This window comes from Candoia aspera, chromosome 10 (genome assembly GCF_035149785.1).
Source record: "Candoia aspera isolate rCanAsp1 chromosome 10, rCanAsp1.hap2, whole genome shotgun sequence".
Taxonomy (NCBI): Eukaryota; Metazoa; Chordata; class Lepidosauria; order Squamata; family Boidae; genus Candoia; species Candoia aspera.
The window spans coordinates 22478219-22493654 of record NC_086162.1 but is presented as its reverse complement, the minus strand read 5'-3'; the positions used below and the strand labels follow the sequence as shown (position 1 = coordinate 22493654).

The 15436-nt window shown below is 42.6% G+C and overlaps 1 protein-coding gene across 1 annotated transcript in view; it reads left to right on the top strand.

The window, feature by feature from the left end:
- The window catches only part of LOC134503536 (carcinoembryonic antigen-related cell adhesion molecule 3-like), a 33753-nt gene extending 21219 nt beyond the window's left edge, over positions 1-12534 (top strand). Inside the window, exons 7-12 of the mRNA XM_063312340.1 lie at positions 5365-5730; positions 7744-8010; positions 9912-10172; positions 10923-11195; positions 12057-12305; positions 12498-12534. Coding sequence (XP_063168410.1) covers positions 5365-5730; positions 7744-8010; positions 9912-10172; positions 10923-11195; positions 12057-12305; positions 12498-12526 — 1445 coding nt within the window. The 3' untranslated portion in view covers positions 12527-12534. The remainder of the gene's footprint in view (positions 1-5364; positions 5731-7743; positions 8011-9911; positions 10173-10922; positions 11196-12056; positions 12306-12497) is intronic.
- The last annotated feature ends 2902 nt before the right edge of the window (positions 12535-15436 follow it).

Here is a 15436-nt window from a genome sequence, read left to right as displayed (position 1 = left end):
TGATGCATCTACTGTACCTTTTTTGGGGGGGGGGGGATGCTTCTCTTGTTTTGACATTCACGCTGCTCTTATTTTGCAAACCAGGACTTCGTTGCCAGTGATGATCATTGATTTTGTTTCTCAGTTATGGAGACTTAAAAAAAAAGACTTTTAAAAAATCCATGGAAGTCCAAAGGGCCCACTTTTCCAAAAGGATTTCAGAGTAAACCTATTGCGACGTCTCTCTTGCGCAATTACTACTGAGAAATTGGGATGAACAGCTTCTGTTTCCGGCCCTTCCCTTTATGTTCAATTCTGCAACATGACTTGGAGGGCTAGAGATCACCTAGATGCCTCAGGGGCTTCCACACTCTTAGGAACTATGATTTATATTTATTATCTTATTTATGTTTTTAAAGTGTGACTGAAGCTCAGATGTTTTTATTATCATTTTTATCGTGAACCGCCTAGGGTCCCCCATCAGGGGAGACGGGCGGTAATATAAATTTAATAAATAAAAATAAATAAATTTTACCTGGTTCTAAATTGGGCAGATGGTGCATCTGAAGGTGCAAGACAGAGCTTCCGTAAACCATTTTAGCAAAATTTTAAAGAAACAAAACCCTGCAAACTGGTGGAGTTAGCCGCCTTCCTTGACTCCTATTCCTTTTCTTTTAAAGGAGATTGTCCCATGTAAGGCTGTAGTGCTTCAGTTCCCTCTGAGACTGTACCACCATGAATGCCTAAGCTGCTGCCAGCCCTTCAAGGTAGACCAGACTTGAACACCAAAGTCATGAATACTAAAACTACTTTTGTTATGACAGAATCTTGCACCTCTGAACATGCCTCCCCGCTCCCTGCCTTTATCCTAAAGAGGCCTAGGGAGGGTCAAGTCTGGGACATTTTTCTCAAATTCCATTCCTGCTTTGGGCTAAGATATCTCTTGTCCAACCATTGCCTTGGCCATGGCCCTTCCTCCTCTTCTTCAAGGTTATTTTCACAGCCCATTACATCTCTGCCTCTAAGCCAAGATTAAGTGTGCTCTACATGAGGCTGCCTTTGTAAACTCTTTGGGAAACTTCAACTGGTTGGAGCATGTTGTTGTTTATTCATTTAGTCGCTTCTGACTCTTCGTGACTTCGTGGACCAGTCCACGCCAGAGCCTCCTGTTGGTTGTCAACACCCCCAGCTCCCCCAGGGATGAGTCCGTCACCTCTAGAATGTCATCCGTCCACCTTGCCCTTGGTCGGCCTCTCTTCCTTTTGCCCTCCACTCTCCCTAGCATCAGCATCTTCTCCAGGGTGTCCTGTCTTCTCATTATGGGGCCAAAGTATTTCAGTTTTGCCTTTAACATCATTCCCTCAAGTGAGCAGTCTGGCTCGATTTCCTGGAGGATGGACTGGTTTGATCTCCTTGCAGTCCAAGGCACTCTCAGAATTTTCCTCCAACACCACAGTTCAAAAGCATCGATCTTCCTTCTCTCAGCCTTCCTTATGGTCCAGCTCTCGCAGCCATATGTTACTACAGGGAACACCATTGCTTTAACGATGCGGACCTTTGTTGTCAGTGTGATGTCTCTGCTCTTAACTATTTTATCGAGATTTGTCATTGCTCTTCTCCCAAGGATTAAGCGTCTTCTGATTTCCTGACTGCAGTCAGCATCTGCAGTAATCTTCACACCTACAAATACAAAGTCTTTCACTGCTTCTACATTTTCTCCCTCTATTTGCCAGTTATCAATCAAGCTGGTTGCCACAATCTTGGTTTTTTTGAGGTTTAGCTGCAAGCCAGCTTTTGCACTTTCTTTTTTCACCTTCATCATAAGGCTCCTCAGTTCCTCTTCGCTTTCAGCCATCAAAGTGGTATCATCTGCATATCTGAGATTGTTAATGTTTCTTCCAGCGATTTTAACCCCAGCCTTGGATTCCTCAAGACCAGCTTGTCGCATGATGTGTTCTGCATACAAGTTGAATAGGTAGGGTGAGAGTATACAGCCCTGCCGTACTCCTTTCCCAATCTTAAACCAGTCCGTTGTTCCGTGGTCTGTTCTTACTGTTGCTACTTGGTTGTTATACAGATTCTTCAGGAGGCAGACAAGATGACTTGGTATCCCCATACCGCTAAGAACTTGCCACAATTTGTTATGGTCCACACAATCAAAGTGTAATGATTGCCTATTCCAATAAAAGGAGTCTCATCAGTAGTTACTAGAGAAAACTAATTTATTGAATGAATAGTATGCAAAGTATGAAGAAAGCTGAGAATGAGCAAAAGCGCGCCAAATACAAACTTAAAAAGCCTTGCTCCCGTTGCGAACTCTCCCCTCAGGCTAGCATAGCAACCACCCACCCCAGATGCTAGCAACCGTTAGAATCGGCCTGAGAAAGTAACCTTGAACAGCAGAGATAACCCAAACATACATTCCAGAAGATCACAAGTCAGCACAAAGGAAATTTACCAGCGTGGCCAGGCAGGCACGCAACTGCAGATATGACATGTGAAACGTTACGAGGAACCATAAACATCGGAACGGGAACATGACACAAAGGCTTTAGAATAGTCAATCAAACAGAAATAGATGTTTTTCTGAAACTCCCTGGCTTTTTCCATTATCCAGCGGATATTGGCAATTTGGTCCTGAGTTCCTCTGCCTTTTCTAAACCCAGCTTGTACATCTGGCAATTCTCACTCCATGAGTTGCTGAAGTCTACCTTGCAGGATCTTGAGCATTACCTTACTGGCATGTGAAATGAGTGCCACTGTTCGACAGTTTGAACATTCTTTAGTGTTTCCCTTTTTTGGTATGGGGATATAAGTTGATTTTTTCCAATCTGCTGGCCATTCCTGTGTTTTCCAAATTTGCTGGCATAGAGCATGCATTACCTTGACAGCATCATCTCGCAAGATTTTGAACAGTTCAGCTGGGATGCCGTCGTCTCCTGCTGCCTTGTTATTAGCAATGCTTCTTAAGGCCCATTCAACCTCACTCTTCAGGATGTCTGGCTCTAGCTCACTGACCACACCGTCAAAGCTATCCCCGATATTGTTATCCTTCCTATACAGGTCTTCCATATATTCTTGCCACCTTTTCTTGATCTCTTCTTCTTCTGTTAGGTCCTTGCCATCTTTGTTTTTGATCATACCCATTTTGGCCTGGAATTTACCTCCGATGTTTCTAATTTTCTGGAAGAGGTCTCTTGTCCTTCCTATTCTATTGTCTTCTTCCACTTCCACGCATTGCTTGTTCAAAAATAATTCCTTATCTCTTCTGGCTAACCTCTGGAATTTTGCATTTAATTGGGCATATCTCCCCCTATCACTGTTGCCTTTTGCTTTCCTTCTTTCTTGGGCTACTTCTAGTGTCTCAGCAGACAGCCATTTTGCCTTCTTGGTTTTCTCTTTCTTTGGGATGTATTTTGTTGCCGCCTCTTGAACAATGTTGCGGACTTCTGTCCATAGTTCTTCTGGGACCCTATCTACTAAGTCCAGTCCCTTAAATCTATTCTTCACCTCCACTGCATATTCCTTAGGAATATTAGTGAGCTCATATCTAGCTGATCTGTGGGTCTTCCCTAATCTCTTTAGTCTGATCCTAAATTGTGCAAGAAGAAGTTCGTGATCTGAACTACAGTTAGCTCCAGGTCTTGTTTTTACCGACTGTATAGATGTCCGCCACCTTTGGCTGCAAAGGATGTAGTCAATCTGGTTTCGGTGTTGTCCATCTGGTGAAGTCCATGTATAAAGCCGTCTCTTAGGTTGCTGGAAGAGAGTGTTTGTTATGCACATTGAGTTGTCTTGGCAAAATTCTATCAGCCTATGTCCTGCTTCGTTTTGTTCTCCCAGGCCATGCTTACCTGTAATTCCAGGTGTCATTTGACTGCCCACCTTAGCATTCCAGTCTCCTGTGATGAAAATAACATCTCTTTTAGGCATGCTGTCCAGTAGGTGCTGCAGATCCTCATAGAACTGCTCTACTTCAGCTTCTTCAGCGTCTGTGGTTGGGGCGTATATTTGGATCACTGTGATGTTAGATGGCTTGCCCTGAATTCGAATTGAGATCGTTCTATCGTTTTTTGGATTGTATCCAAGCACTGCTTTAGCCACTTTACTATTAATTATGAAGGCTACTCCATTTCTTCTGTGGTCCTCTTGTCCACAGTAGTAGATCTGGTGGTCATTTGGTGTGAAGTGGCCCGTTCCAGTCCATTTCAGTTCACTGACGCCCAAAATGTCTATCTTTAATCTTGACATCTCACCAATAACCACATCCAATTTGCCCTGGCTCATAGATCTTACATTCCAGGTTCCAATGGTGTGTTGGTCCTTAGAACATTGGATTCGCCGTTCACCACCAGCACCGTCGGCCGCTAGCCGTCCTTTCGGCTTTGAGCTAGCTGTGTCATCACGTCTGGGGCTAGTTGAACTCATCCTCTGTTCTCCCCAGTAGCATTTTGACCACCTTCCGACCTGGGGGTCTCATCTTCCGATGGTATACCGACATATCTCTGGTTGTACTGATCCATTTAGTTTTCACGGCAAGAATACTGGGGTGGGTTGCCATTACCTTTCCCAGGGATCGCATTTAGTCTGACCTCTCTGTCATGACCTTCCCGTCTTGGGTGGCCCTTCACGGTTTAGCTCATGGCATCATTGAGGTGCTCAAGCTCCAGTACCACGACAAGGTAACGATCCTTTGCTGAAGGGTTGGAGCATAGCAGCAAATATTAGTGAGATAAGAATTGTATTTTATTTATCCGCCCATCTCCTCCCGTCGGGGGACTCTGGGCGGTTTACAACGATTGATTAAAAACAACAACCATAAAATGCACAGTATAAAATACAAGAATAAATAATATAAATAAAAGTAAAAATAAAATTTTCAGTTTTAAAGGATCTTTCCCAGCTACATCCCTGTATTTCCACCACGTCTCACAATGCAATCAATGTGTTTCATTATTAACGGTTAGCCAAGTAATGTCCTGTGTAATTGACATGTTTTGCTAAGCTACAATACCATTTAGCTCGTTTGATTTTGGATTAGCATGTCATGCAAACCCAGGCAACGGTAGTTTAACAATAGTTAAACAAATTATGTGGGCACCAGATGCTTGTGTGTGTTTTAAATTCCTTCAGGTTTTTACCACATCGTTTTTTTCTACTTCTTTTTTTTTAATTGTTGATGGATTTTTCTAATTTTTCCAGCAGGATATGAGGGATGGCTTTAACAGTTTGAGAATGTGTTACACTGCAATTGAGTGTGCAAAAGTATTTTCCAGAAATTGTTTCTGCAGATAAATGCTAGAAGAGGTCTTCTGCTTGATAAAATATATTTTACTGAGAATCTATATTCTCCCCCTCTCTGTCTCTCTTACTTTCACACTGCAGGCACCATCCTCCATTCTAGCTTCAGGCTGACTCAAGCTGAAAATATAACGCTTATTGAGGTGAAGCCTCAAAATCCAATGGAGAGGTTTGAAGTTATGTTGATCCCACCAGGACCTGCAGATGATATTATCATCTGCACCTGGTCCCGTGTGTCAATAGACGGCACAGTGAAAGAAATCGTGATGCTGATACGGTCTCCAGTTAATATGAACACTACAGGACCAGGATACACTGGACGGGAAACCATCTTCCCAAATTGCTCCCTTCACATCCAGGACTTAGAATTAAGTGATGCTTCAAACTACACACTGACGGAAACAGGAAGTGGAAATGTCCATGTAGAAACTGTAAGCTTCGCTGTCCAAGGTATGGCTTATTACCCCTTCCATCTTTTGTTTTTGGGAGGGAGTGTCCATCCAGAGCCCCCACACCGTCACTTCTGTGGAAGCACTGACTCATTCACTCAGCTGAAGATGAGGACTTCTGCTCTAGCAATGCATAGCCTCAACCAGCCTTCGCCGTGAAAATATAAAATAATATATATTGTAATCTATTTATAAAACACAAAGACCTTCCACACTTGAAATATATCACCACAGCAAGCTGGATGGGGCTATATAATGCTAGTACAGATTAGCTTCTATTTCCTCTGTTGAGTCCACTTTCTTTCAAGTTTAATGGCTCAATGGCTCACTGCTCAGGAAGGTGAAGGCTGTAATCCCATACATTTATTTACTTATTTATTTATTGTCTATCCCACCTTTATTATTTTTATAAATAACTTAAGGTGGCAAACATACTTATTGCTCCTTCCTCCTCCTATTTTCCCCACAACAACAACATCCCTGTGAGGTGAGTTGGGCTGAGAGAGAGCGACTGGCCCAAAGTCACCCAGCAGGCTTCATGCCCAAGGCGGGACTAGAACTCCCAGTCTCCTGGTTTCTAGCCTAGCACCTTAACCACTAGACCAAACTGGCTCTTTGGAACATGCCAAATTGAGGAAAGTTGACTTTTGCCTTTCAGATAGCTTTCAGAGCATTATCTCCAAGGGCCAGCTTGCCACCTTACACAACTAGTTTCAAAAAGAAGACCTAGGCCTTCACAATTATCTTTCTGGAATCAGGGACGATTGAGTGCCAAGTGCCAAGATATTAGAGACGGGGTCGACAGAGGAGGAAGGCTGTAAAATGTGGCTATTTTAAAATCCCCGTCAGTGCCATTTGTTCCCATGCAAAACATATGGAATGAGCATCTAAACCAGTGTTTCTCAACTTTGGCAACCTTAAGGTATGTGGACTTCAGCTCCCAGATGTTGACTGAGGAATTCTGGGAGTTGCCTAGAATTCCCCAGTCAACATCTGGGAGTTGAAGTCCACATATCTTAAAGTCGCCAAGGTTAAGAAACATGGGTCTAAACTAAGGATGCACAACTGTGTCCTACCTTGAGGGCCACATGTTGAGTGGTATGCCAAGCTGTGCTCCAAAATGTTATGAGTGGGACTAGGACAAAAAACCAATTTTCTTTACTTTCATATGTAATAAAATTATCCCCCACTTATTACAAATAATTGCAAGTTACAATTTGGTAATCACTTCTGGAGTCTCTGAGAGCCACACCTGAGATGTTGGAGGGTTAGATATAGACCTCATCAGGGCCAGATTTAGATTTAGACACGGTGAGGCTCTAAACTGTGGGAAGCTATAAGGGCTCTATTTGGCAAATGCTAGCCAAGAAGGCAGCTGTGGAAGAGCTGGACTTGGCAAGAATGCCACCTGGACACAGAACCACCTTGTGATGCATTGGGGAGGGCCCTCTTTGGACAGAAGGTGTGAATGCACACAGTAAAGAAGCACATCTTAATCAAATAATGAGAGTCTTGTGATGTAAGCAATACAGGAGGTCTTTAGTAAAGGGACTTTCATATAAGAAATTATAATAAAATTCTAACAAGTGAAAAAGAATGTGAAATTTTAAGAGGCCCCTTGTCATGAGCACTGATGATGTCATGAGCACTGATGGTGAGCAGGAGGGGGCCCCTATCCAGGGGGGAAAACGCATGCGTAGTACTGAGGAGTTGAGCAGCCATTCAAAGAGACACAGAACAGACCCACCTTGACTTTGGGGTTTATCTGTCTGGGTTTTTCCCACGCTTCTTCAGTTTGTCAGGATTTTCTGTCTAATGTAGCAGTAATAAAACACTAGAGACCTACTCCTCGTCTTGGCGTGGTTCCTGCTTGTTAGGACACCCCTTCAGTCCCCTATCCATTTAGCTTATGCCTAAATCCAGCTCTGGCCCTAGGGCCTCAAGAGAGCGGTGCATCTCGTTTCCACCACTGCACACAGCTTGCTGGAAATAATCATCTCTCTTCTCTCTGCAGAGGTCCTGCCCAAGCCATATGTGACTGTCTTTCCATCCCCTTTCCTTGTGGAATCTGTCCCCGTTCATCTACGGTGCAACACAAATATCACAACAGATGTTAAGTGGCTTAAGGACACAAAACCTGTCAATAGTCCCTACCTCACAGACGATAACAGGACTCTCTCCATTCCATCTGTAACCAGGAATGACACTGGGGGATATCAGTGCCAGGTTTCCAAGACCGTCAGCACAGCAATAAGTGCTCCTGCATACCTCAGTGTGATCTGTGAGTATTTTGTGTCCAGCACCTCCAACTTGGCTTTGATCCTGCTGTCATGTTCATTACTGCCTTCAGTCATTCTGTACCAACTGCATCCCTCAGCAGGTGTTTGAGGTAGGGCCAGAACTAGCTTGAGGCAAAGGATGGCAGCTTGCCTTCGGCAGCAGATGTTTAGTGTTCTATAAGAAAAAGAAACGGTTGGGTTGCTATTTTGTGACTTTATTTTTACTACTCAGAAAACGTGTAGATAAATGTAAGATTTTCTGCCTTGTACACCAGATGTATTTTGATTTGGGTAAAGGGAGGCAGACAAATGGATCATAGAAAAAAAATTGAGCCACAAATGACCAAGCTCAAATTATCATATTTTGGACACATTATGCGAAGACCTAGCTCTCTGGAGAAGTCTATAATGCTGGGAAAGGTGGAAGGGAAGAGAAGGAGAGGATGAACAGTGGCAAGGTAGATGGACTCAGTTACAATGGTGATGGGTGTACTATTAAATGATTTGAAGGCCAGGTTGGGGACAGGTCATCCTGGGGAAAATCTATCAATGTGGTAGCCAAGAGCCAGAACCAACTTGATGGCACATAATCAATGAATCAAAGGGGGACAGTAGCCATTTGCTTTGAGGCAGCCAATTGTCTTGAGCCAACCCTGAAGTAAGAAAGCCCTTTTCCTTTCTGCTGCTTACTTCTTGTTTCCTTGTATGGATCCTCCCCACTGCATTTTTTTTTACCGTGAGATGAGATACCATGCACCAAGGTATGGATTGTATGGCATCTAAAAAGTGGAGCCCCAACCCCACAGGAAAGCCAAATCACTTCTAGGATGTTGCATTATTTCTATGAGCTTTGGCAATCTCCTGAGATTTCGCTCATTTTTAAATATCATCTACAGAACTGTTATTTAAATTGTAGGTTCTGTGGAGGAAATCTTAAAATTCTTGTGTCCTGTTGGATGTCCTCTATCATAAGTAAAACAAACCAACAAACCAACAGATGGAGAATAACTCTACTCTTTGGAAGATAGCCTGGTCCTGGATTAAATTATCTGGAAAGTAACCAATATTGTGAGAAAGAAAGAAAGAAAGAAAGAAAGAAAGAAAGAAAGAAAGAAAGAAAGAAAGAAAGAAAGAAATGAAGGGAAATGAAGGGAAATGAAGGGAAATGAAGGGAAATGAAGGGAAGGGAAAAAAGACTATTACGGATGTGTCTGGTCAGCACAGAAGAACATGTCTCATAAAGGGTTTATGTCTTTCATAGAGGGCTTGTTTCCTTATTGCATCTGACTACTGTGATTTGGTACTGCCTTGACACAAAAAGGGCTTGAACCTTTAACTGGGGAACAGGACATCCAGGGAGGGGAAACAGCCTCTAAAAGTCAGAAGGAAGGGAATTTATGGCTGCTGGTAAATGCAGTGGAACAGTGGGCAACGCCCAGCCTCTCTGAAGACTAACTGGGGAATGTGGGGAACAGGGCTGGGTGATCGTCCAGAACTAAATGACCATAAATGTCTTTATGGACCAAAGCCCTGGTCCATAAAGAGAGGTGGCACTGCCTTGTTGCCATTTCCTAGTGCCAACTTCCTCATCCTGTCCAACAACAGGGCTGGCCCCAATGAGGACATAGCTATGGTTCCAAAGGAGTCCATTCTCTGCATTTCGGTTGAAACGCAGCAGCCAAGTTTGTGACGGGGACCGGATGGTTGAAATGTATCTTGTCCATTAGGGATTTCATTGGTGAGGCAGCCCAGTTCAAAGGCCCGTTTGAGTCCTCAAAGACCTGGACTCAGTGTGTGGAAGCCTCATACTTAAGAGACTGTTCGCTCTTGCGTGTGAATGTGTTAAGTATTCCGCCTAAATTGTTCATATCCAAACTTTCCTGCATTACCTCTCTGTCCCCAGATGGTCCAGGGATACCTGTAATCCAGCCAACGAAACATTGTTATGAAGAACACAGCCGCATCTTCCTCTCCTGCTCAGCTGATTCATTTCCACAGCCACTGTATTTTTGGTTTCATAATGGAAAGGCATTATATTCCGGGCCAATATTATTCATTGAAGATTTCACTGAGGACAAAACCGGCAACTATATCTGCAAAGCCAAAAATGAACTCCTTAACAAACAAACAAGGAGCAAAGTTCATCAGATTTACTTGACGAAAAGTACGTAACTGCAGTGTGTTCAACAGTTGCTATCCATTGCCAGCACTCCAGCCATCAGTCTGTGGCTGACAGCCCTTTCCCCAGGACTGTCTTCCTGCTAAAAGCTGGGTGGGGGTGACCATAAAGACTAGTCACACAGGTCTATTTCTCAGGATGACTTTTACTTATTTGGCTCATTCTCTCTTCCATCTCAACTCTCTGAAAAAACCACCTCTTATTTCCAGGTCCCAAGCATCATGATTTTCTTGGTGACCTAAGATCCCTTGGGCAATTCATGGGGTGCATGTGGCCCTGAAGTCACTCCTGTCAAGCCCCCCACCACACACACACACACATGCACACACACACATTTTTCAGTGAACTGGGAGAATTGTTGGCAACTGAGTTCCTTGAAAAAGGAAAGAGCTAAGAAGATGCCAGCTGTTACCCCACGTGGCGTGCAGATTCAAATGATCCAGCAACTTCTTTGGATGACCCAAGGATGGGGAGAAGGTTGCCAGCTTTGGCTTTGAATGCAAGAACTGCCAGATCAAAACTAAGTTTGGTTGGTCTAGCATCAGGATGGGCAACCAAACTGAAGAATCCCTCAGGTTGGCAACAGTTGCTCCCATGTTAGCTCCCAGTCACTGATATTCCCACATTACGGCTATTAGTCCTATCCTCTTCTGAAGTTTGCTTTTCATGTGTCACTCAAGGCCTCACCTCCTGATGAGACCTGCAGCATCATCTGCTCTTTTTCTCTCCTTGCAGGTTGTGTAAGTGAGGTCACCATCACTGGTCCATCAGAGGCCATAGAGGACAAGCCTATCTCCTTGACCTGCACATCAAGAGGTGACAATGTTTCTTATTCTTGGACCAAAGAAAGCCAGGTCGTGCATCCAGATGGCCACATCGTTTTGACAAACAACAACCAGACCCTTGAGTTTAACCCATGTTACCGAAGCGATGCTGCTGACTATAAGTGCCATGCTTCCAACAGCTTCTCTTCCAATGAAAGTGACCCCTATCATCTAGATATCATCTGTAAGTCTGATCTTCCTATCTTGAGTCATGACATGCAGCCAGTGTTCTGTAAGGTCAACCTGGCTCACTTTGCTTTTTCACCAACTCTGTCTTGCATTTCTGTTAAGAGATGGGAAACCTTTCCTTTCTTCTTACTTTGGAATGTAGAGGAAACTAGAAAAAGGGTCAGCAACTAGTAGGCCAGGGACTGATTTCAGGCCAGAAATAGAAGCTTCCCTATCTCACAGGCTTTCCAGTTATAAGGTAAATGCAGTGGCTACATTGGTTGTATACTTTTTGCAATCTCTATCCTTAGGTCTTCCAAACTTCATCTTTTGAACACACTAATTCTCAGCGAAGGGATTGTTGGAGTTGAAATCTTGCACCTCTGAATGGCCCAAGAATCAGATCATTTGTTAACCTAGTGGCTACATTCAAATAATATGCTAGGCTGAGTTCATTTTAACCTTGGTTTGTTTTGGAGGGATTCAGTAGTTTAGCATATTTTATGAACCCAGCCCATTTCTTAGTTTAGAATTTATTGTTTAGTACAGAACCCAAAATCTGGGTTAACTTTTGTTTTGCCAAGACTGGCCTTCTGGTCATCTAGGTCAGTGTTTTTCAAACTTAGCAATTTTAAGATGTGTGGACTTCAACTCCCAGAATTCCCCAGCCAGGATGCTGGGAGTTGAAGTCCACACATCTTAAAGTTGCCAAGGTTGAAAAACACTGGTCTAGGAGATATCCAGGGCAGTCCTTTCCACAGACACATTAGACAAAATGAAATGGGAAAGTTCTTCATTGTAGTACTAGAAGATTATAAAGGCATGATTTTGAAAAATGTTCTTCTCCACTTAAAAATAAAATGCATGTTTGTCGCAGATGGACCTGACCCTCCTATTATCAATGAGACAATTGACGTCCCACAAGCACAACTCAATCTAACTTGCAAAGCTGCTGCATTTCCTGTCTCAGAGAACGTATGGTTTCACAATGGGTTGCCAGTTGCAGGGAATCCCAGGATGCTCACTCTGGATATCATCCCAGCAAACTCTGGGAATTACACTTGTCGAGCGACAAATACCCACTCTGGGCTGATACGTGCAACCACCCTGGAAATTGACATGATAGGTGAGTAGAAGGAAGGAAATGCCTGGTCAGTTGGTGGAAACACTGAGGAGTCCCTGCTTCGGGACTGAAGGTCTCCTCCCAGAAAGTGGAGGCACACGATGGCTGACTGATACAGAGATGGCTCACATGGAGGGAAGATCGTTTCATCCCTTATAATACCCTTGGGGTGTCTTTCTCTTTTTGTCTCTTTAGGAAAGCGAAAAAGCTTAAAACGGAAATGAGGAACGGAAATGAGCCACTGAGCATGCTGTAAGTACCAATTTTACAGAAAGTATTCAGGAATGATTCATCTGCCCTTGTTTCCCCAAGTGTTTTGATGTTCACAAGGCATCTGGGCTGGGTGTCCGGGCCCCACAACAGGGGTGTCCACAGGGTAGGGTGAAAACAGTCAAGATGGCTGCCATGGCACTGCAGTGGAAGCTCCACCAGGTTTTATCTGTGTAGCGTGTGCAATGCACATTAAAAACCAGGCGGACCTTTGATCACACCATTGGGGCCACCATCTTGAGTTTTTATACCATATCCTGCAGATCATTCCTAGCCCCCTGGGAGGAATCCTCTTTCTAACTTTTCTCTGTTTGTCTCAGTGGAGTAGTTTCTCTGTTGATCCTTTTTTGGGGAATTCCTACTATTTGTACTCTTACTTTTCAAGGAATATCCAGCAGTTTCTGTACTATCCCCCCATGCCTTTTTGGTATTGATTTGGCTGACTTCACACCCACAGAGAGCAATCTCAGCATCTGTAGTGTGAACTTACAATACAGTGCTGAGTTTTGAAGGCTTCCTATACAAGCTTCCTATGTGCAAGCTATAGCTGTGTAATGTTTGCTGTTCAGCACAATCAGTGCCTCAATTTCTGATTTCTCTGTCATTTCTTTCTTACGTACGAAGCGACACTCTATAAAAGAAGGGGGAAATGCCCCATTATTCCTTGCTATTTTCCAGTTGCAACTACTCCTCTTTTCCCTTAATGGTAACATGATTACAACGCAGAGTATGTAAACATTTTTCACACCCCCACCTGTAGTTAAACCAAATTTCCAAAAGGGAGTTTTCAAACAGTGCCCCAGAACTTGGAACAAAAATTGTGCCCTAATGATCAGATATTTTCTCTTTTAGGTTTCCATTCTCTGATTTCTGATGCAAGTGGATGCTTCATCTGTTTTTACATTATTTTAATTCTGAATTTTTGAAATCGACTTTGAAACCACCCTGTAGAGTCCTTTGGGGCTCACCCATGCAAGTATTAAATACCGTAAATAAGTCTGTAAAACAAATCTGTGTATAACATACAGTAATAGGGAATTTTTCCCCTCAAGGCATACTGTTCTAATCAACCTAATGGCATTTTTAAAGGTGGTTTGAATCATCGGTTGTTTTCGTTTCTATGTGGATCACCACAGAACGGCTCTTCTTTAAGATTATAAGAATAGATTATATCAATACCCAAGTGTCATTTCCATTTCTCTAATGAAAGATTGTATGCAGTTATTCAAATGCATTGAAAAAATATGGAAATTTGTATTCAATAAATCATTCCCTTTGACCTATTGGCATTGTGTTGCTTGGTTGTTGTTGTTGTTGTCAGCGTCAAAGTACAATATGGTTGTTCTCTTGATTCTGTGCTGTTGGGGGTCAGTCATGTACACCTTCATATTAGCCAGACTGCATCTTAAAAGAAATCTTAACTGGAGCAAAAACATTCCCATGGATCCCTTAAGGTCCAAACTCACTTTCTTCTAATATAGAAGCCTTTCCCAGTCTGGTCTCCTTTAGATATCTGGATTTTAACTCCATGGTCACTAGAAACAAGTTACAAATTACTGATTGGCATTCCCACAAGCTGGTCCTTTCTTGTTCCTTAAGAAAAAGCCCATTATGGCCTCATCTCCAAAAATTGAGAGACAATCCTAGGATCACCTGCAGGATGGAAGTCCACCTAGAAAGAATTTTGCGGTGGCCCAGACAGAGTTGGGTCACCCACCAGTTTGACATGTTAGAAGGTAGTAATATCTCTGCCCCAACATCATCCCATCTGCAGCAGGACTTTGCATTAATATGGTAAACCACATTGGCTGATGTATTACCTGCTTCATGGATTTGTTGACCACTTCCCATTCTTACAAATCTTGAAGCCGTTTCCATTGAGAAGAAATACCAAATACAAAGAATAAAGTAACCAAGCATAAGGCAGAAGAACATGGCAGATGCAATTTAGTGAGAACAAGAGTAAACGAAGGACAGCAATCAAGTGCAAACTAGTCATCTAAAGAAGGCTGAATGCAGAGGAAGGTCATTAAGAGTGCTGCAAAGATGGAGGGGGGAGCAGCCTAGAGTGAAAGTGCCCCCCACCCTGAGAAGATTTGCCTGTATTTCCCCCTTCATAATTATCTGTGCCTTTTGTGAAGGGTAAATTGATTTTACCCATTTAATAAAGTTCTGACCAAAGTCCATATATTTTAAACAAAAAGGTCCAGTTGAAATTGTCAAAGGCCTTTTCGGCATCAAGAAAAACCAATGCTGGTTGTTTTTCAATATGTTGTTCTAAATATTCCAAAATGTCCAATATTATCCCTCAGCTGTCTTTTAGGTAAAAAAAAAAACCCACACTGATCTTTATGAATAAAATCCTGTAAAACCACCTTCATTCTCTCAGCTAAAAACCGCCCAGAGTCCCTTTTGGGAGATGGGCGGTGATAAATTTGATTGATAAATAAATAAATAAATAAATAAATAAATAAATAAATAAATAAATAAATAAAATCATTGAAAATACCTTATAATCATTATTCAATAATGATGCCAAATGTTATTTTTTTGGTAAAATCAAATCTTGACCTTCTTTAGGTATTAATACTGTATTAGCCTTTATCCAACTACCCAGTACTTTTCCAGTGTGTAAAATAGAGTCCATTATTTTTTGCAATGGTTATCTTCAGAGTGTTTATAATAAGAGGCTGGCAAACCATCTGGTCCAGGCACTTTCCTTATTTTGAACTTGTTTATAGCTTCACAAACTTCCCTTATTTCCCTTCCCTTATAGGTCCATCCATTAATTGTTTCTGTTTTTCTGTGATCTTCAATAATTTTTTTTCTTTAAATATTCATCAACCTTTGTCAGGGAAATGTCG